A 23,418-nucleotide genomic window follows, 5' to 3' on the forward strand; every position below is an offset into this window, starting at 1 on the left:
AGGGTCAAGTCAGCAACCTCGGTCACTGATCTTTGAGCAGTCTTTGGCTGAATCCTCGATGATTGTCTTGAACATATACATTAAGTAAAACAACTCGTACAGGCTCACAACCAAATCACTACTTGACTTCATAAATACAAGTCCATGCTGCAAAAGAATACTGTCGTGTTCTCTTTACTACCTCCAATCTTAAGGCCACAACATTCTCCAGCTAATGGGACATTCGCTTGAAAATTGCTCCAGTGATTTCTGCTGACATTGTCAGGAAAGCCAAAAAAAACAAGTTCATGTGAACTAATCAGCAAATCACTAGGAAATCCTCTGCTTCTGTTCAGTGCCTTTCATAGCCAAGCTGAGCCCAATTATTGTGACTGAACCATTTCTCAACTCTACCACATTCTTGCACCTTGTCCGCTACCACTTTTAGGAACGTTAACACAAAACGACATCCTGCAATCCTTCATTTCCTTTTGTACTCGCACTGATTAACTATATTTCCTTTTCAAACAAAAAATGGTAAGCTAACTTTTTTTTGCCTCGCAACAAAACTCCAATCTGACAAGTACTAAACAATAATATAAATGAGTTACAAGTGGATTATTTAATCTTGTGACTTGTTTATGTAACCTATGAAGGTAGAATGTATGTATTTGAACCTGAATTAGTGCAACTTTCTCATAGTTATTTCTAATAACATTTCCCTTTGGATATAAATTGAAGTTACTTATCTGAAAACCATTTTTGTTGAAAATTAGATGGCCCAAATGTGTATTTAGTCGACATCCTTTTCGAGTTGCTTACAGTATTGTATTTAATAAATTTTAGTTTTTTTTCTCCCATATTTCCTATTATAAATTGATTGTGCTGCTTGGCAGTCTTGTAATGCAGAGAAACTGCCAGGTTACACCACCGTTTGAGCTCAGATTTGTCATGAAATAAAACGCAGGACTACAAGGCAGTTCAACTGCAGAAGTAGAAGGTGTTCTAGACAATTCTGATGTTACAACTTGGGTAAATATATTTTTGTGAGCTAAATTCACAAATTTTGAACTACATACAATAGAAAAATTGTACTTTAAATTTGCTGCCTACTATCAAGCAACTCCATGAATATCCACATGGGATCATGGAATTTTACTTTTCATGTTTAGTAAATTCACTAGGACATAAAAAGCAAGCTGTGCACCATTAGAACTTTTTTTTACTATGTGCATATAGCCAAAATAATCAATGCACTTTTGCTTCTACACGGTATAACACAATGACTATACAATCCTTTCCATGTGTACAATAGAGCAATAAAAAAAAAAACACTTTTTTTTGCATGCTCCTATAATTATTTCTTATCTTGTGAGGCGATAAACTCCAGAGATGTCCATTTGATTATCTGAATCAGTAAGCTTAATTGTGTTAATTCATCATGTTGCTAACACTATGCTGTATTCCTTTAGATTTATTCAAATAGATTAGTGCAGGTGATTCAGTTACTTTTGATGTAGATGAACCGCATCATAGGCTTTATACTTATGGTAAGCTATATTCTTGAAAGGCATTACTGATTCATCAAATACTCAACGTGGAATTAATTAACTATCAAGTAGATGTAGATAATAAACAATTATTCTCCATTTAATGCTAATGTTATTTCTACTGGTCCCACTTTTGCTGTCAAATATGCATTAAAATGAAAGAGGAAAAAAAAACACACCTTGTCATAATGCACAACTCATTCTTTGCCTCAAATATTATGAACCTCCATGTAATGGACATTAATTACATGAATAAAGCTTTTTTTTTTAAATTTCAGGCATCTTGATAAGTACAGCATGGTTAGATGTAAAGTTTCATGTAAAGATGCCAACAATATGGGGGGGGGGGGGGGGGGGGGGGGGGAGGAGGAGAAACAGCAACTGAATACCCTTAATCATTCCATGGTTATCTAATTAAAACTTAATCTTATCGCTAGAGTAGGAATTTTATACAATCTGTGCAGGAACTCATTTGTTGTGACAACTGTGTTATCAGATCTGTGGTTTACATAACATCAATCCTTTTGTGGTCTTCTAAAAGAATGAAATATCCTTAAACAGCTGCCTCACTGCTATGCTATACCTATATTTTCTGAGTGCATAGTGAAACATTTGGTGATAGAATTGCTCAAATGGTCAAAGATTTTGGCAATACTAATTGAAAACTAGATATAACAACTATACAGAACAATGGTTAAAGAGCCAATGGGAACTGCTATCAAAAAGAGTAAGCCTTTGCTTACTTTTTAAGTAATCGCCAACATATTTTTCAACACTCCCCAAATGTAAAACTTCCAAATCTAAAGTATGCAGGCACCTAAAATTTAATTTTGCCATCTGCACATAAATACCCATCCTTTCAAAGTAACTATGATACATGTGTTGAAACAGTGGTAGCAATATAATGGTGCATTACAGCAATTGATGACATGTTTATTACAACCTTAAATTTGAGCATGGAAAGATTTATAGAATTGCTAGACCACTCGGAGAAATGACAGGATGTTTACAGCCTAACATTCTATTCCTCAACTATCATATTCTACTGCAACCAAAAAACCACTGTTGTGAAGTGTGCACACAGCCCAACATCTCCACATTCCAAAAGTTAATTCAAGGTTAATTCCGGGATGGTGGGACTGTCATATGCAGAGAGAATGGAGTGGCTGGGCTTGTGTACTCTGGAATTTAGAAGAATGAGAGGGGATCTTATTGAAACATATAAGATTATTAAGGGTTTGGACACGCTAGAGGCAGGAAACATATTCCCGATGTTGGGGGAGTACAGAACCAGGGGCCACAGTTTAAGAATAAGGGGTAAGCCATTTAGAACGGAGATGAGAAAACACTTTTTCACACAGTTGTGAGTCTGTGGAATTCTCTGCCTCAGAGGGCGGTGGAGGCCGGTTCTCTGGATACTTTCAAGAGAGAGCTAGATAGGGCTCTTGAAGAGAGCGGAGTCGGGGGATATTGGGAGAAAGCAGGAATTGTGGATGATCAGCCACGATCACATTGAATGGTGGTGCTGGCTTGAAGGGCCAAATGGCCTACTCCTGCACCTATTGTCAGTACCTATCCTCCCTTGTATCAGCTTGTACACCTGCCAATCTTGTAATTAATAACCAGGAGAGGGGGGGAGGGAAATAATAATTTGCTGTCGCTATGAAGCCAAATTTGTTTTCCATATTAAGATTATCCTATCAGAATAAGCAATAGCATATGCCTATAAATAATAGAAGAATTGAATTTCAAGCAACAATGATATTTCTGCAAAACACAACACATGGAAGGTGGCCATGGTGACGCAGCAGTAAAGTTGCTGCCTTACAGCGCTGGAGACTTGGGTTCGATCCCGACTACGGGTGATGTCTGTACTGACCTTGTACGTTCTCCCCGTGACCGTGTGGGTTTTCTCCAAGATCAGTTTCCTCCCACACTCCAAAGACGTACAGGTTTGTAGGTTCATTGGATTGGTGTAATTGTAAATTATCCCTAGTGTGTGTAGGATAGTGGTAATGTGCGGGGATCGCTGCTCGGCGCAGACACAGTGGGCCGAAGGGCCTGTTTCCGTGTTGTATCTCTAAACTAAACTAAGTTATTAATAGCTTATACAATGCAACATGGATTAAAATATTTCCTACAAAATATCTTAATCTAATAGAAATAAATTAATTTTGTTAGAGTAAAATGTTAACAACTTCTCTACATTTTTTTGTACTAAAAAAAGAATTGTTAATGATAGTAATCAATAAGTTGATCATAACCAGAATGAGGTGATTGAGTTAAATCCTGATATTGAAACAATGCAATCACGAAATGGCAGATGCTGGAATTCTGAAATAAAAACAGAATACATTGGAAATACTGGAAACACTCAATTGAGTTAATGATCCTCTTTCCACAGATGCTGCCTGACCACCCGAGTGTTTGCAGCATCTTCTGTCTTATTTGAAACTCACTGAGACTAGGTATCAAAATATTAACTAGCTCCTTTTTATTTTCAGTTTAAACTGCTATGAATTTCCATTTTTATTTGGATTTTGTACCATTCAGTTTCCTAGTTATATCCAACGTGTATTTACAAACACTGACGAGTGTGGTGCTGGTAACAGCAACACTAATGCCAGATATTGGAATGTGGTTCATTTGAGTTGCAGAGTTCTTGAATAGTGCCTGTACCTAAGTGATAGACTTTGAAAGCTGTTATTCGTCAAACTAAAAAATTTAAAAAACATATCCTTTGGGAAAATTATTTAAAAATACTGGAGGGCACCATGGATCAGAAACTTAACCTGATCGACAATATTGTTGGATGTTATAACTGGATGTTGTATTGTAAATAGCTAGCCTCGTGATTCCCTCACCAATCGCGAAGCTCTGCAGTGATTTATGTGCCTGGTAACTAATCGACTACCTGTGTACCATGGCAGTGTTTGATACTATTCTTTAAAATGCACTACAGCATCTTGCCAAGCTTGCAATTTCCATCACATAAAAAGGGTAACAGTCCTGCAGAAATGTTACCACTGACAAGTTCCTCTCAACATCGTGCAATGTTCTGGATTGGGTAAATGCAGCACCAACCTTTGCCAACAAAAATCTAAGAACTCTTTACCCCACAATCTCGTGATGTTCATCACAAGAAATCCAATGATTCAAGGCAGTGGTTCCACCAGCACTTGACTTGTTCCTGGGCAATTAGAAACAGACCATGAATGGAGATCGTACCTGTGACTTCCACATCACAACATTTAATTTAAAAAAAAGATATTCTCCTTTGCATGATAATTAAACATCAACATTAGTTTCATGATTTTTTTATATTTCTTAATCCTATATGATACCAAGAGATTAAAAATAAATTGGATGGGAAAGTGCAGGTTAACTACATTTTAACATCCTTCAGCATGATAATTACCAGTAAGATCAGGTCTTTATTTCTTGAGTCTTTTATACTGGTTCAGTACCAACATTTTGCCATTTTGGGCTCAAGTGGTTTACTATTACTCTTAAAATTTCACAGTCCTACTCTTTAAGGAAAACACCATATAATTAGCATGCTCAGTCAGTACTTGACCGGGGTTCTATAGAGCTGAGATGATACGTTCTGCAGGCTTATTAGAGTTGGATTGGTTGTCTGCTGGAGTTGAAGTTCTCAACTTTGTATCCATAGTCAGGCACTCCTGGCTGCTAATGCAGGTTGGAGTAATGTCCATCAGTTCTCCTGAAGAACTAAATGGAAAGGAAGGCGACACCGAGATCCCAGATGAGGTCCCAGCATCTGCCGATCCGACAAACAAACGTGGTGGTTTTGGCACCAAATTGGGTTCAAACTGTGCCCGCTTCAGAATCTCGTGCTCACTTACTGACTTGGGAATTTCATTATATTCTTCTAAGTTGTCTTCAAGTACCAAATGATAAATGTCTTGGAAGGAGCTGCTTTTCCCATCCAAATTGAAAAGGCTGTCTATAAATTCGGCAAATTCAAGCACTTGTGGACTCGGCACCTCTCGCAGGCTCCCCGTCCACTCTTTGCTCTCGTCTTCCATTAGCAACGTGTCTGAGAAGCTATCATCTTCCACTTCTGCGCTTTGTTTGTATTCCTGCTCACCAAAATCTGCTTGCAGGGGGCTGGGCAGAGAGTAACAGCTGTTCTGCAGTGGATCGAATGGTTGTACCTCCTGTGAATGTTTAGATAAACTATCTGCAGCAAGTAACTCAGTTCGGGAACTAAGAGAGGGGTTCTCCTCTGGTATTGCTGGATCAATGTAGAAACAAGGCGACTCGTCTTTCTCCATTACGACGTGCAGACTTGGAGAGCCCCTGATGCTGCGAAATCCCGAGGATCGGCGAGAATCAAAACTGTAGACTGACTCATTGTCAGAAAGACTCTCCATGGTGGCAAGTGGAGCCCTCCGCTCCTCTGTCTCCGTCACCAGCCTATCCTTGGTGTTCATTAGTAGCAACTCAACGGGATCGCTTTGGCACTGAACATTCTGTTTTGTCCGATAGAGGTCTTCAAAGCTTATTTCAGCTCTTGACTTACTGCTGAAAAGATAAAGAACAGTTACCCAACAAATTTTGCACCAGTATATTAATATTGCCACTAAAGTGTTTATCATGTTAACACTTGATTGGCTAGGTGTAATGGATTGCATTTTATTTAGCATAAAGCAAACTAGAAATACTTCTGTATTTATTATGTTCCAAGGTGAACACGCCCTTCATGTTATAATGCACGTGACACATGCCACCAAAAACAGCATGAAATTCACAATTTGTTGGTCTCAACATCTTAATTTAGATGCCTCTGATAAAACAACCCCTTTCTGCAAATAGCTTGTACACTGCTATCCGAGAGAGAATGCAGTCATTGGAATTTATTATTGCTGACAACAAAGAAATCGCAGTATATGAAACACAAGACTGTACCGTGTACTAGATCAAGGAATGGATAAACAAGGTGAAGCAAATGTCTTGAGGCACTCACTCCAACAATTACAAAGTTGGGGCAAAGTGCATCAAACCGTGAAGAGGCAGCTTTGTCTTTAGTGCCAGCAAATAATTGGGTGTGAAGCAGTTTCTCAGGAGCCAGAAATGATCAAAGGCACAACAGCATAAATCTTCATGGCATTGAAAAAGATTTTTAGCTTGCAGCTCACTTGGAATCCGCACTCCTTGTTTGATAGCGTTAGGGCCAATATTTAGGATAAGCGGAAGAGTACTGCATCATTGTGCTATGTGGTACATTTAAGTTCAGTTCTATATATTATATTTGAATGTTGCGTAACCTAAATATGTACACTGTAAATGTGGACATAAGTGTTAGCAAAAATTGCGACATACTTGAAGTTATAAATATGAAGAATAAGTTTAAAAGCAAACTGCGCAAATGTAACAAAACAAGTTGGATATGGCCTGGCAAATACAGGTCCAAAAAAACAGATAAAAAAGTAGACAAATCTCATTCTACAGCTGGAGAAAAATGTATAGCATGATTTGACCACCAAAGTCCTACAATCCTTCATGGGAAAATATCTTAAAGCCACAATTTTTCAGCTAGGAATACATCACCATTTATGATGTAGGACTGTTAATATCTTCACCGCTCTAATTCCTTGTTTATTTTTATTTTTTTTAAACTTGTACCATCAAATGTATTCATTTTTGACAATATTTTTAATTCTGCAACTCGCTGATGTTATTGATACTGTTATTATATGTTATAATACTGTTATTATAGTTTATCTCAACAAATCTTAGAAAAGAACAGATCACTCAACATTTTTTTCAAATTATTTTCTAAAAATTAACCATTGATTACAGATCTCAGTTTACTCTCTCTTGTTATGGAAAATTATACCTCCATATTTTTCCTCAGCAACTCTTCATTTCTCCACCCATGTGGCACAATTTGACGAGCATCAGTTTATTCCCCAAGATTTGGTTGATGTTGATCAGCACTATTTATTAAACATAGACATACTAACTTCTGCACAATGAATTGAACATAAGTTTCAGTTCATCAGAGAATTAGGCTGCCATGGAAATTGCTGTCAAGTCATGATTGTGCAGTTGGTGGGTGGGGAGCTCAAAGTATAATAAATGATTTCTATAAGCTTCTTAGATTACATGTAACAGTTTTAACTACTGTATTTTAGGCAAAAATCCAATCAGATTGAGATTCAATTAATTCATGGAAGACTGCAAAAAAAAGCTCTCTATCCAACAGATGTCCTCTTGATGTCTGTTGATTACATTCACCAGTCTTAAAGTTGATGAATGCATGTTCCAAGTACAGCTAATGTTTTTTTGCTAACATCTGTCAAGTGACCTGTTTAGCTTTTTTTCTCACTCTGGCACTAACGGTCCTTCAATGGCAAACGCAATCAGGAACATAAATCAAACAAATAAAAAAACTGCAGATGGTTAAAATCTGAAATAAGAAAGAATGCTGGAAATGCTCAGCAACAACTGCAGAGAGAGAAACAAAATTAATGTTTCGGCTTCATGATAATTTGTTCTCATGGCCTTTCGTTCTCACAAAAGGCTTTTGAGCCAAGTGTAAACTACGTTCTTGTCATGATCAGGAAAAAAAAAACGGCATGAAGAACATATGGATTCTAAAAGCTCACGATTTGTTTTCCTGAAAACAAAAAAGCAAATCTGTAGAAACGAAGAACTGCAGATGCTGGTTAATATAAAAAGGACATCATGCAGAACGGCATGCTGCCTGACTTGCTGAGTTACTCCAGCACTTTGTAACATCAATTCTGATCCATTTTACACATAGATATAAGTGTGCAAGAAAGGAATTTTTAAAAAATCAAAAAAACCTGTTAACTCGATAACAACGATTTGTAGATGAGGTGGTGTTCCTCTAGTTTTCCATTCAGCTGAGGATGGATGGATCAGTGAGGCAACCAGGAGGGGGAATTGGGTCCCTGAGTCTTTCTATCCACCCAGATCCTGCCACACATACCCCTCATTCCCCAAACCTGACCCTCTCTCATGTAGCTTCTTCCCTACCCACTCCTTCCATTAGTTCCCCCAGTTCTCATCTGCCTACCACACCACCATTATTAAATGGCCATGCTCTGTGTTAATGCTTTGTTAAAGATATATATCTCTGGTACTTGGCACATCTTTCAATACATTTTTTAGATAAATAATATTATGGATGTATGTATATCCAGAGAGTCATCCCTCAAAACTGTAATAACAAAACTATGTTTTTGGGAGTTTGGGTATTTGTGTTCAGAATCCTTCTGACGAATCAGCAATATTTTAACAAGTCAAGCTTATTGTCATTTGTACAGGTATGGTGAGTTACAAGACAATGGAAAGTTTGCTTGCAACAGCATCAGGCATGTAGACTTGGTTTATAAAAGAGTTAAAAGTAAAAGACGGTACAATGCAGTAACACAATTGGGAAAACAAGCCCGCGGCATTGCCTGCAGTGATCTGTCGCAGAGGTAGGATTAGAATTGTGCAGATTAGCCTAATAATGATAGGGAATTAAGAAGGAACTGCAGATGCTGGAAAATCGAAGGTAGACAATAAATGCTGCAGAAACTCAGTGGGTGAGGCAGCATCTATGGGCCGAAGGAAATAGGCAATGTTTCGGGTTGAGACCCTTCTTCAGACTGATGGTAGGAAAGCAATTGTTCCTGAACCATTGAAATGTTTTAATTTGAGATGTGCTCCCATTGGAAATCTATAATTCAACAAAGTTGCCTGTCTGCTCTGAACAAAATATTGAAGTTGGATGAGTAATTATAACCATTTGTAATTATTTAATGGCTTCTTGTAATCTTTGTACTTAAAGTATGAAATCTTGCTGAATTGAAGAGCCTCTCCAAGGGAATCCTTGCTTCAAGCTGAATAAGCCTTTCACATCTGTAGCTCCAGGCTTTGTATGTCTAATTTAACAACCTAAACATGCTGGAAAATTGTTGAGTTGTGGCTGCATGAGTCTGACCACCCTTTTCTAGTTTTCTTCAGTGGATATGCTTCCAAATCAACCTTGACAATGACAAACCAACAGATTACTTGATAGTGGAAGCAACACAATAGAGCCCAACGATATGCCAATTTAACACTGCAGTAGAAGGTGCATGTTATTAACAGTAGAGCCAATAGCTAGCTGCACAATTCTTAATTCTAAAGCACCAAATATAATTTTCACTTTTCTATTGATTCATTGCAGAGATACTCTGGTAATCTACATTTTTTTTGTCAACATGGCTCAGTAGATATCAACCTTAGTAACAGTATGGCATGAGGAAAGAAACTCCATTAGGAAAAGCATATTTGTCATAATTTAAGGAACACACAAATGTCTTTAGATCAGCTGTAGAATTAAACCTGACCGGTTAAAAATGTTTTGCAAGCAAATTATCTAAAACAATTTAGCCTTTTAAATAATTTATATAGAAAGAACAAATATTTTTTGCAGCTAACAAAGATAAAAGGCAAGAAGTACCCTTTATAAAAAAGTTTAAAAAATAAATAAATTAAAAAAAAATGACAGGATTCTTTTTACATTTGGAAAGCTCCAGTCAGGTTCGGCAAGTCCATACGATACAATAAAACTTTATTCATCCCTGGAGGGAAATTGGACTCATCACTCTTGGACTGTCCAATTGCAAAGGCTCAATCAGAGAATTGCTCAAAATTTAATTAATGATCCATTTTAAGTGCTTTCCTGTAGAAAATTAACTTGTATTATATTTGAATATTTTAAATGGATTCAGGCGGTCACACGTGTATATTAAAATGGGAACTGACACTATAATTCTTTCAAACTTTCCTTTCATTCTTTTACCTCTATACAAGTACACTCTAACTGGTGATTTTGAAAAATGTCCAGATCTTGTACCAATAGCCTGTTTTCTCTCTCTTGTTGGTACAATTGTAGGTTGAGGCACAGGGGAATGTTTCTGCCCAGCCTCTCATTTGCTTGATTCTAAATGGATTTGGCCTCGAGTGCTGTCTTATTTTGGCTAAGATTCCAACCTGAATAAAAATCAGAATATTACCTATGTTGCAAAGAAACCACCATGACGTCCAGTACTTGCAACATTTGACATTGGAAATGTTCTGCTGTGTATAAATGTCCAAACAATATTTACATACCAATACCCAATCCCCATAGCTGTTAGAAGAGTAAAAGTTTACATTGTGGCGTCAGCTGAATAACAGACCACTTATGGTCGAACCCTCAGCAGTAGCTACGAAGGCTGTCACGTGACGTCGGGCTAAGGGGAGTGTCCTGTGACATAAGCATATCTCACCTTGAGATCAGCCCAGTCAACAGGTAGCTGAGCTCGAGACGACAACCTCGCTCAGCTACAGCAGCAATGACAATTATGTTAATGGACCAAACTTGCATGTAACACCTGAATAAAGCAACTGTTCACCACGTTTGGTGCCGCTACATTGGTGACCCCGACTATCCAAATTGGAATTTTGGATTTCTCCCGACACACGCAACCTCGGGAGACCTGATGTCTGCAGCCGATTGCCCAGCCCTGCAGAACGACGCTGCCGCTAACCCGGCCCTACCCTAAGGTATGCCGCATGCCGCCCGGGTCAAGGGGCGCAGTCCAGGCCTTGTGTGACAGCCGCCAAGCTCTCCCGCATGACCTGCCCGGAGCTGAGAGGCTGCGGCTGCCCCACCAGCTGCTGCAGGAGCTGCGAGTGTAGCAGCCCCCCGCCCCAGCATCACTGACGCATGCCCAACGGCTCCGGGAGTGAGCGGGCCTGTCCATTACCCCGCCAGCCGCTGGCCAAGGCATAGCCACCCGACGCAGCGGGCTTGCCTGTGGCGGCTGCCCGAAGACATCCTTCTGCTCCTCACTGGCGGGGACCCCGAAGATCGCTGGACGTCAGCTGCCCGTCTAGCCCAGCAGCGGGGTGGAGCCTCGGCCAGCCGTGAGTCGGTGGTCGTGCGACGGATTACTCGGTAGTTTCCAGCCTCGGCCAAGGGCGCGGCAGCGGAGCCAGTTTCCATCGACACCGGTGGTGGATCGAGTCCCTACCTGCAACGGTGGGGCAAGGCCTGTCAATGCCGGCCACCCCGCTCGCATCTTGAATCGCCTTTGAAGGCCGCTTCAGCCGGCCGTTAAAATGGCCGCCACAGCTGGCCAGAAGCGAAGCTCAACCTTCCCTGACCGCCGTCCACAGCGCCACCTTCCAGCCGGATGCCGCCCCTGCAACCTGACCACCGGCAACAGCACCACATTCAGGACGGAGGCTTTCACTGCAACCTCTAGTTTTCCAGCACAGCTTCCCATCCTGCACCATGGACAATTTGAACTTACCCTATCACTTTGCACTTGATTGCTCACTGTAGTTTGTTTTGTTTCTTTTCACTTTGTTTACACTGTATCACCACGCCGGGTTTCGCAATCAGTTTATTTATTTATTTTTATTTAGCTTTTTTCTTCTTTGTTTGCATTGTTGCCGACGTCTCCCAGCCATGCTGGCGGCCATATTTCTCAGGACACGATCCCCTTGCTGGTCGAGGAGATGTAACTGTCTCTTCTATCCGGCAGCTTTTGCATTTGTCCCCTCGCACCCCTCGGCATACCTCGGGATCGCCCACAGCCGGAGCGTCGACTCTGCCTGCGGGCCCCTCCGTCCCAACCCACACATGGGGCGCCCCCGACCCACATGCAGGAGTTGCCCTCGACCATGCTTGCGCACCTTCTAGTAGAAGGTTAGCGCATTCCATTCCTTCCTCTAGTTCTGGGAGGTGTTCTATGGTGTCAGATGATACACAGACCACTAATGGCCAGAAATGCACAGTATTTGATGAATCTAAGATAATGGTTTTGTTGCTAGAAACATTTATTAAAACTAGTAATGGCTACTGAAGGAAGTGATATGCAATGTTCAAGCTAATGGGGTGAAGAAAACTACACGTGAAATATGAAGGTGTGGACTAAAGGGAGACCAAGTCATTGAGCTGGGTATAAAAAAAACACTCATCAGCCAGAAGCATGTTTAAAACCAAGAGTTAGTGTCTCAGAGTTTTGAAGTAAAAGACCACCCTCTCATTTGACCAACATGGGTAATGTTTTGTTCTCGTGTGCAATTCTCCCTTTAGATCGTGTGCAATTCAACCTATCTTGATACCCCTACCTTTGGGGGGAAATACCCTCTGCAATCAACCTATCTAATCATCTTAGTTCATATACCTCTAAAATCAACCCTCAGCCTCGGGTGCTCCAAGGAATAAAATTCTAGTCTGCCCAAACCCTCCCTATAGCTCCTACCTTTGAGTCCTGGCAACATCCTCGTAAATCTTCTCTTTCCAGCTTAATTGCATCTTTCCTGGAGCAGGGTGAGCAAAACTGAACACAAAACTCTAAGTGTGGCCTCAGTAACATCCCAACTTGTATACTACATTCCCTGATTGATGAAGGCTAACGTGCCAATTAACTGTTTCATGTGATCACTCTTGGATAAACATAATTACTTGCCTTTTACATTGCAAGTAGCAAAGTGATTTTCCATGTTCTAAATAACAACGATGATTTTGCTTTTCAAATTTCATTTAATCATTGGTAAATTACCTTCATATTAATATTTGCACTCGTTTTATTTATTTTTTTGGATAGGAGAGACCAATATCTTTCAGTAGCACTGAAAGGTGATTCTTCCCAATGCTATCAGATTTTTGAATCAATCACCTCTTTCACATCGCCTACCGATGCTGTCATATACTCCACTACGCATCCCTATAAATGTTGGAATAACACCTACACTAGCAGTGAACATTATGTTAAATCTACATCACAAAAATCAAGAGAAGTTTAAGATACAATTAGGCTAATAATGTAGCCAAAAATAGTGGTAAGCCAGAGAACTGTAGAGGCATGGTTACACAAAAAAGCTGGAGAAACTCAGCGGGTGCAGCAGCATCTATGGAGCGAAGGAAATAGGCAACGTTTCGGGCCGAAACCCTTCTTCAGACTGATCAGCTGCTGCACCCGCTGAGTTTCTCCAGCTTTTTTGTGTCTTAAACACTGTAGAGGCATGACTTGCTGATTGTCCTATGCATGTTTCTATTTCATGTTATGCAAATCACACTGTATTTGCAGTGTAAAATTGTCATTACATATGTCAAATCTATTTTCATAAAAGAGCTGTCCATTGTTGCAAACCTATATCCTGTTTTTCCTAGTCATTATTGGTCCCTTTTGCATGTTTCTTTAGCATTTACTAACCACTTATAAAGAGGGAGTTGGTGCTGAAATAGATACTGAAAATAAAAGGCTTCACTTGCTTTGCTAGAATGTGCTTGCCTCATTTGCAGCATCCATCGTTATCCTCCAATGTAAGGGGCAAAGATCACTTTTGGGATGGAACTCGCCTTGGGCACCTTCATCTTTTAGTTATAATTCTCCTTGGTCTGCATTTTAATAAAATGCAAACACTCCTCACCACTGGTGAGATCCAGTAAAGGAGACCTGGCTCCGTAAGCTTCTGGTTCTCCTTTGCCCCTGGTACACACAGCCTGGTTAGAAATTACTCCAAATCAATGGCTATTGGTGACTCCTTTCTTCTCTGGTCTCACAGCTCTGTCAGAAAAAATTGAATCGAGCTAAATGCAATGCTTCAAGAATTATACTAAAGCTTAATTACCATTAATTCAGTACTAAGGTATTGCAATGACACAGTGATACTGAAGAAGCTAGACTAAATCAAAAATATTTTATTTTTAGATTTGAAACGAGCATCTTTCCTCTACACATCTTTAAACTGCTGTCAGTAGTTAGGTAACTGTTAAATATACCAATATAACCTTGTCAATATATAGATAGCATTCTTCAAATAAAATCATTGCTTACTAACTTTATTGGATGGATAGAAATTATATAAAATTGGGAATAGTTTGGGGAAGAGGCCCGCGGTTGGTCTTGAGGTGGATTTTGAAAACAGAAATAGATAGCAAAGTGAGAGAAATTAAGCAGGAAATTCCGAGGGGAGGGGGGGGGAAATAATTTTTAGTCCAACATTGTCAATTTCCAATACAATGCAAGAAGTTAGGCACAAGAATTTGCAAGACAAATTATATGATTTGCTCAGATGCAATAGAGCGATAAATCTGCATACAAATTTAAATGGGAAAGAGGATTTGAACAGTAACATTTTAGTTTGGCTATTGAAAAAGGAAAAGTTGAGAAATTGATTTTGGGGGAGATGTAAAGATGAACTGGGACCACAAAGATAGTTTAGTAGAAGTAGATGTATTTATGGTTAACACACCAAGGTGGAAGCTACTGAAATCAACAGGCTCAAACTGAGTATTACCTTGGTTCATAAATGCCAACAGTGAGAGGAAAACAACCTCTACATATGCTGCAGGAAGAATGAGAAGGAACTCCTGAGGATGAATAAAAGAAAATGCCTGAACATTTTAAAAGACAGTTAATAGACACAAAGAAAATATGACTACATCGGATTAACTATCTTGTAAAGATTAAAAATGGAATAAGAGTTGTAAGATCAAATAATGGCAGTTATGTATTTAACTTTTTTAATCAATAATTCCTCAAATTACAAATAAATAGTGCCTGCTTTGAAGTACAGTAACAAACTCCTATTTACAAACAGGAACATTTAATCTCATGGAAATATCCACCATTCTGTATAAACTGGAGAAATGGCATCTAATATTCCTCTCAGGTTAACTTACAACTTAACAGTTTTTCCACTGTCTCCTTTTGCCTATATTCCTTCCTCTGACTTCACAACTAGCATCACTTCTATCTTTATTGGTCACTCTTTGTCTTTTCATCTCTACCCTTTCTCCACGTGCCTATCAAACCCCTGATTTGTATCCACCTACTTGCCAGGTTTTTTTCCTATCCGGACCTCTCTTCCAGCTTCCACCCCCAACAGTCTGAAGAAGAGTCCCAACCCAAAACGCCACCTATCCATGTTCTCCAGTGATGCTGCATGACCTGCTGAGTTACTCCAACACAATGTTTTTTCTAGCTTTATTGAAGGTATTTGGTGGACTGGAACTGAACAAATAATCTGATAATTGGTCTAAACATACTAGTTTCTGAAAAATAAAAACAAAATACACACTCCTAATCTATTTGGATATACCTTCAAGAATGATCGGTGGGCGGCGCGACTCGCGTTGCAGCGGCCTCTGCAGTCCGTCTGTCTTTTTATTATTTTTTGTCTCGTTTGAATGTAGTTTTTATTTTTATTTTTTTGTGTATGTGTGCGGGGGGTGGGGGAAACTTTAAAAATCTATCCCCTGCATGGAGAACCCGACCTTTTCTCTGTCGGGTCTCCGTTGTCGTTGCGGCCTAGCACCGTGGAGAGGCCTCCAGCAGGAACGACCTGGGGCTCCAGTCGCGGAGCCTGCGGACCTACTCACCATCGCGGAGCTGGCCGAGTTCGGAGATGGAGGAGCGGTGGTGGCGCGCTGCTGCGACCCGACCCCGGGGATTCGGAGGCTCCAACCGCAGGTCTGGCAGACAGGAACACCGGGAGCCCACGGGTCCCTGCTGGGAGACCGCTTTTCGGGGCTTCCGCAACGGCGACTTCACCCGCCCGAGTTGTGGGGTTGAAGATTACCTGGAGCGGGGCCTTACATCATCGCCCCGCGCGGCTTGGAATGGCTGCGGGACTTTGCTAGCACCCGCCGGGGGCTCCAACAACAAGACCCGGAGCGCGGCCTTGCATCACCCGGCGCGGCGTAAATGGCCGCGGGACAATTACCATCGCCCGCCGGGGGCTTTGACTCTGACATCGGGAGGGGAATGGGGAGTGCAGGGGAGAGATAAGTCTTTGCCTTCCATCACAGCGAGGAGGAGATGCGCTGTGATGGATGTTTGTGTAAATTGTGTTGTGTCTTGGTTCTTTCTTGTGTGTATGACTGCAGAAACAACATTTTGTTTGAACCTCAATGGGGTTCAAATGACAAATAAATTGTATTGTATTGTATTGTATTTGTGCTTTTGTTTAATTTCTATGTGTCGTCTTGTCTGATTTATCAAATTAAAAATATTAGCAACAATGACATTCACTCTTTCCTCTCCAACCACACTCAGCATTTTATAAACCTCCATTAAAATGCAGAAATTAGGCTCTTCTATACTATTTAAACCCAGATCTTCAAACTCATCTGGTAACTAATATTTTTAAATCTGAAATATCTCTGGTGTAGGATGATTCTATTCCAAATTTTATATCAATTTGAATAGAAAGTTGAGAAAATGGATCAGAAGCATTTGAGTGATAAATGGTTGGACTGCTGCCAAATTGGTATTCAACATTAATTATGTTTTAAGAAATCATTATTGTGGTTTGCTGATTAAGTGTATAAACTTGGCCTGCACATTTTGTAAATTGTTGCTAACAAAATCAATCACGGGCAAGCTACCAGAGGGTTGAGAGAAGATGATGGGGTTAACAATGCAAAGGTCTTTCTTGGCAACCGAGCAGATTCAAATGCGCTCTGCGTGCTTGGCCCGAAGCCAGTCATCGTTTGTACAAATCATGAGGCCTGTGACCTACATGTATCACTTCATGGAAGTCTTGATCTTTACAGAACCTGCTGAAGATTTTTTTACCTTAATAGAAACATTACCAAAGGATACTTTAAACGTTATGATATCCTGGAGTGCACAATTCATTATTGATGTATTCCTCATTTTATTGAGTTAATTGGGAAAGTCATGGCTTGTGATCTTGGTCTGATTTCTGATGTTAAATAATTAACATGGATGCACAGATTAATGACATCAAGTACGATGAAACATGCGTTGGGATGAACCGAGCCTGCTCCAACTTGTTGGTGCTCTAGACTTCTGCCAGAAATCGGCACAAATAAGTAAATGTTGCTTTTTATGTGAGATTTATGCACGAGGAACAAGTGTACTCCGTCCTTTTTCTGAGGAAGATGCTCATTTTTAAAGAAGTAATTAAAAATATGATCTAATAATATTACTATCATTGAAATGGCTTTGTATACATTCCAGATACAGGATGGAGTCTGTTTCACCAAGTCTGACTTCCTGTAACTCAAGTCCTAGCACTTTTATCCATATTACTCGCCCATCTTGTTTTTGGAGTAATATGCATTTTGAATGGGCTCTTGAATTAACAACTGAACAAGAAAAGTATCTTTCACCTTTTTGCACCAACTTTTTAAACCTCTATGCGGCAAAGATTAGTCACTGAAGTTCAGAATGTTTAACCTCTAAAGACTTGAATAGTTATTTATCATACAGTCTATCCAGTTTTAGGCTTGTGAAGTGGCTTTATCATTGAATTTACCAAAGCATGCTCTTACTTTACACTGCTGTTCCTCCTTTGATCTCCATGTTCTGATAGTTGGGGCTGCTGCTGCACAATCATATCAGGATTCAAATCCACCTCTGTTGGGCTGACCATTACCTTTGCTGCTCCAAGTAAAGCTGTCTTGCCTTTGTTATAATTCGCTAGAACCTGGATAGACAATGAAACAATTGATATTAAAGGACTATGGTTAATTGAGTAGAATATTAGATTAAATCACCATTTCTACACCAATTCAGTGAAAACAAAATAATGATTAGAGGTTTAAGACCTTTGCTTAAATTCAGCTAAGAATGAATGGGTTGAAAATGCATCTGCCTATTGGCCAAGTACCACACAATTTAGTATGATGATGAATGGCTGCACAAAATAAGGTTAGTGATCTCTGAAGTATGGTTGATATGGGAGAGTGAGAACGCCAAGAGTCTACACTGGTGTGATATGTCAGGCCTTGAATTTATACAACATCAAATTTTATTGTATTTTCAACGCAATTAAATAATTGCTAATAGGTGCAGGAAAGCAATTCTGATATGTTAATCAGCATCAACTATAGTGTACATTCATTGATGTACATAGTGCACATTGGTGTTCATACATTCATTTTAATGTCTTGGAAATTGTATGTGAATTTTCTAGTATTTGATCGGTCCATTATTTTGAGCACCTTCTACTTCTAGAGAATTTTTTAAACTTTGAATTGGTATCCCACCTCTTCTATTCACGTTGATGGAACGTGAATAGTTATTGCTTTATTATTTTCACATGTACCGAGATACAGTGAAAAGCTTTAGCCATCAGGTACAACAGGTTCCCTCTTCAAAAATATTCCATACCCATTCTCTACATAGACACAAATGTAATGCATTTTACACACCCCTCTGTACTCTTAGACATGTTACTATCACTACTCGTGTAAGATTACATTTATTTTGTAAAATTAAGATATTGAAAAATAAAATAATCCGGCCATATTTCCCGTCAGAACACAGCATGTAAATATGAAGAATATGTAAATATGCATTAGTGTACAAGGTTGCTTAGAGTATTCTTGCAGCTTACTGCCTTACTACCTGCTGCCTCTGACAGAGTTCCTACTGTGAATGCCTTTGGTAGCATAGTCACAACTTGTTCAGTTGGATGAGATTCAGTATAGAACATCCTACTTTTGCTGATGATTTCTTCAAACAAGGCTGGTGGGGACTGAATACTTACTGGTTAACATTCAACAATTGCAGCAGTAGTGTTCACAAATTACATTGACACAAGGAAATAGATTCAATATGAGACTGATATCAGTCCAAGTTTAATGTAATATAAATTGCAGAATCAGTTTGATTTGATTACTAGCCATTTTCTCCAAGTCCAAGGTTTACAAGTTTACAAATTATTTCATCACTGGAGCACAAAATCCAAGCTATCAGCAAGTGCCAACAACAGGCTGCAGTTTTTAGGACGAGACTCTAAACACATACTTTTTCTGCTTATTAAGATTCACATTATAGATCACTGTACATTATTTGAACAGAACTTGAACTGGTTATATTTAGAAGTAGTCTCTTGGTTTCTAAAGAATAAAAGCAGGATTTGGTGCACAGTTGTGAGTATATAGGGAACATGGTAAGGAAGAATCCTTGCAGGGCATGGGTGTGAAGAATTATTGTGGAGGATGTTTCGTCACCTATACTCGCTGATTGTGGCATAGAGGTCAGAAAGGTCCTTGATTATATGACTACTTTCTCAAGGAATGTAAAGAAGAGATGGAGTCAATGGCGGGGAGGCTGGTCTGTGGGATTGATGGAGCTACCTCCACAATTCTCTGCAATTTCTTGTAGTCTTGGTAAAGCTGTTCCCAAACCAAGCTGTGATGTAAACCAATAGAATGTTTTTCTAAGATACATCTGAAGAAGTTGGTGAGACCGTGAGTTTAGAGATAACTTTGGTTGGGATTACAGTATTGAAATTCCCATTTTGAATTCTGAAATTGTCCTGATCCTCTGATTTACTCTCTCTGCCATTATAATGAACATTTTCCTTTTATCTAATACAGTACCACTTTTCCTGATGGGTTTCTTGAATGAAAAGAAATGATATGAAACGAATGAAATAAAATACCAGAGCAAAAGGAGGCTACAGAGTGTTAAGTAGAGCTGCTGCTTGTGGGAAAAGCCGTTTTATGTTCTTATGTTTAACAGTCCGGAGTCACCTTCCAGAGGGAAGTGCTTCAAAGAGTTTGTGGCCAGGGTGAGAGGGGTCGGAGATCTTACCCGCTCGCTTCCGGTCCCTTGCAGTGTATATTTTGTCAATGGGGGGGGAAGTTTTGACAAAATGGGAACATCACCCAGACACGTGCACTACTGCCAGCTCCCAGTGACCAGTCGCTCAGGCTGTCCGCAGCTGGAGGTAAAAAAGCCTTTGCCAGCATCAATCCACGCAAAGCTGCAGGGCCGGACAACATTTCTGGATGCATTTTAAGAGACTGCGCCGAGCAACTGAAAGATGTCTTCACAGACATTTTTAACATCTCACTCAGCCAGGCAGTAGTGCCCAACTGTCTTAAGAGTGCCACCATCGTCCCTGTCCCGAAGAAACCAAACCCAGCCTGCCATAATGACTTTCGACCAGTGGCTCTAACACCCATAGTAATGAAGTGTTTTGAGCGACTGATTATGCAGCATATCAAAAATAGTCTACCTGCCGACCTAGACCCACTGCAGTTCGCCTACAGAGCCAACCGATCCACAGAGGACGCAGTCTCAACAACACTGAACCTCGTACTGTCACACCTTGATCGGAAAAATACTTATGCCAGGATCCTCTTCATAGACTTCAGCTCTGCTTTTAACACAATCATTCCGCAGCAGCTGGTGGAGAAGTTGGAGCTACTGGGTGTTGATGCTGGCACATGTAACTGGGTCCTGAACTTTCTATCGCAACGGCAGCAGACAGTCAGGGTGGGCAGTAGGACATCAAAAACCATAGCCGTGAGCACTGGCTCGCCCCAAGGCTGTGTCCTAAGCCCCCTGCTGTTTAGTCTGCTTACACACGACTGTACTGCTAGACTCAACAACAACTTCATCAACAAGTTCGCTGATGACACAACAGTGGTGGGTCTCATCAGTGACAATGATGAGTCGGCGTACAGGATGGAGGTGGAGCTGCTCACAGGATGGTGCAAATCCCACAACCTCATTCTCAACGTGGGAAAAACTAAGGAGATGGTGGTTGACTTCAGGAGGGCGGGAAAACAACACCATACACCTCTGCACATCGATGGAGCTGATGTGGAAAGGGTCAGCAGCGTGAAGTTCTGAGGACTCCACCTGTCAGATGACCTGACGTCCACAACCAACACCACAGCACTGGCCAAGAGAGCCCAGCAGCGACTACACCCTCTCCGAAGACTACGGAAAGCAGGTCTCCCCACTACACACCTACGAACTTTTTATAGGGGGACAATCGAGAGCACATTAACCTATGGCATCACTTCCTGGTTCGGGAGCTGCAAGGCGTACGAACGGCACCAACTAGACAGGATTGTGGAGACCGTCAGCAGGATTATTGGTGCTCCACTCCCTTTCCCGCTGGACATATACAGGAAGAGATGTATCAGCAGAGCCATCTCCATCATCAAAGACTCCTACGACCCATCGCATCACATATTCTCCATCCTGCCATCTGGGAAGAGGTACAGGGGCATTAGCTGCAAAACCAGCAGGATGCTCCTCAGCTTCTTCCCGCAGGCTATAAGACTGATAAACGGACTTTGCCCCCTGCCAAAGTATCGCGCACCAACCACCAACCTGGACACACTGCAGCAAAGCCACTGTCGTGCCGCTGCCGATCGGAACGCCTGTTGATGTTTAGTAGAGAGTAGAATGTTTAATTTGTTCATGATATATGTATTTTTATTTCTATTTATTTTTTACTGCACACTTAATGGACACTGGTTGAGCAACGTTTTTTTGTTTCCTCTGGGTATGTGAGTACTCAGGAAAATAACAACAAAGATATACTATACGATAAGTTGCAGCCAACAACTTTCTCGGCTGATCGAAGGATGTACAGCAGCCTCTGGTTGTCATGCTTGGTGGCTGAACCAAACAGACCATGATGGAGAAGGTGAGGACAGACTCTGATGGTAGTATAAAACTGGACAATCATTGCCTGTGGCAGATTGTGTTTTCTCAGCTGCCGCAGGAAGTACACCCTCTGTTGGGCCTTTTTGGCTGTAGAGTCAATAGTATCCTTCCCATTTAAGGTCCCTGGAGATGATGGTTCCAAGGAACTTAACTGACTCCACAGATGTGACTGTGGTGTTGTTGATGGTGAGTGGGGGGAGGGAAGGGGGAGCTCTCCTAAAGTCTACAATCAATTCCACTGTCTTAAGAGCATTGAGCTCCAGGTTGTTGCAATGGTACCAGGATGCCAACTGTGTCACTTCCTGTCTGTAGGCAGATTCCTCTCCATCCTGGATCAGTCCAATCAGGGTTGTGTTGTCCGCACACTTGAGAAGCTTGATAGAGGAGTCTGTGGAGGTGCAATTTCCTTGGCAGCTCTGATTCCTCTTCTCAGCTTGTACTTGGCCTGCCTGTAGAGGTCTGCATCCCCGCTCCTGTAGGCCTCATCTTTAGACTGGCGGAGCTGTCTGAGTTCTACTGTAAACCATGGTTAACTACCATCATACCTTTCAATGTAATTTCACAGTCTATGGTTCACAATTTATGATTTAAGATGGATGCCAAAAAGTACAATGGGTGCCAAAAGTACTTCATTAGCTTTAATCATACACATTTTGCAGTCGGTTGGATTAAAATTAGTCCAGCAAATACCTTGTTAAGTCCATCCATGACGATATGAGGCATGTGCTCGTTCAGCATGGCAGCAGAAATTATGACCTCATCCAATGTCTTGTTGTCACTCCATATCGCATAATAAGTCGAATCTTCCTGTCCACAACAACTGAAGAAATTATGATTAGTGAGAGGCAGCAAATTACATCAAAACACCTTTAGACACTTCCTGCCGCCACATCACATGCTGTCCCACCCACCACAAAACCACACAATTTTTCAACATGTATCATATATAATGGTATGGGGGTACAGTGCTGACATGGATAGAAAATTGGTTGGCAGACAAAAAACAAAGAGTAGGGATTAACGGGTCCCTTTCAGAATGGCAGGCAGTGACTAGTGGGGTACCGCAAGGCTCGGTGCTGGGACCGCAGCTATTTACAATATACATCAATGATTTGGATGAAGGGATTCAAAGTAACATTAGCAAATTTGCAGATGACACAAAGCTGGCTGCCAGTGTGAACTGTGAGGAGGATGCTATGAGAATGCAGGGTGACATGGACAGGTTGGGGGAGTGGGCAGATGCATGGCAGATGAAGTTTAATGCGGATAAATGTGAGGTTACCCACTTTGGTAGCAAAAACAGGAAGGCAGATTACTATCTAAATGGTGTCAAGTTGGGAAAAGGGAAAGTGCAAACGGGATCCTTGTTCATCAGTCTATAAAATTAAGCATGCAGGTACAGCAGGCAGTGAAGA

At 40.7% G+C, this 23,418-nt stretch overlaps 1 protein-coding gene across 5 annotated transcripts in view; it reads right to left on the reverse strand.

The window, feature by feature from the left end:
* Positions 1 to 1,872: 1,872 nt before the first annotated feature.
* dagla (diacylglycerol lipase, alpha) overlaps positions 1,873 to 23,418 on the reverse strand; it is a 174,089-nt gene continuing 152,543 nt past the window's right edge. For 4 of the 5 annotated variants that reach the window (XM_055649552.1, XM_055649551.1, XM_055649550.1 and 1 more), the window contains 3 exons: positions 22,694 to 22,823; positions 17,857 to 18,011; positions 1,873 to 6,077 (listed from right to left, as the gene is read on the reverse strand). In XM_055649552.1, the coding sequence (XP_055505527.1) occupies positions 5,114 to 6,077; positions 17,857 to 18,011; positions 22,694 to 22,823 (1,249 nt within the window). In that variant the 3' untranslated portion in view covers positions 1,873 to 5,113. The remainder of the gene's footprint in view (positions 6,078 to 17,856; positions 18,012 to 22,693; positions 22,824 to 23,418) is intronic. The other variant, XM_055649554.1, reaches the window with a different exon arrangement.

This window comes from Leucoraja erinacea, chromosome 18, assembly GCF_028641065.1.
Source record: "Leucoraja erinacea ecotype New England chromosome 18, Leri_hhj_1, whole genome shotgun sequence".
NCBI classification, from domain to species: domain Eukaryota; kingdom Metazoa; phylum Chordata; class Chondrichthyes; order Rajiformes; family Rajidae; genus Leucoraja; species Leucoraja erinaceus.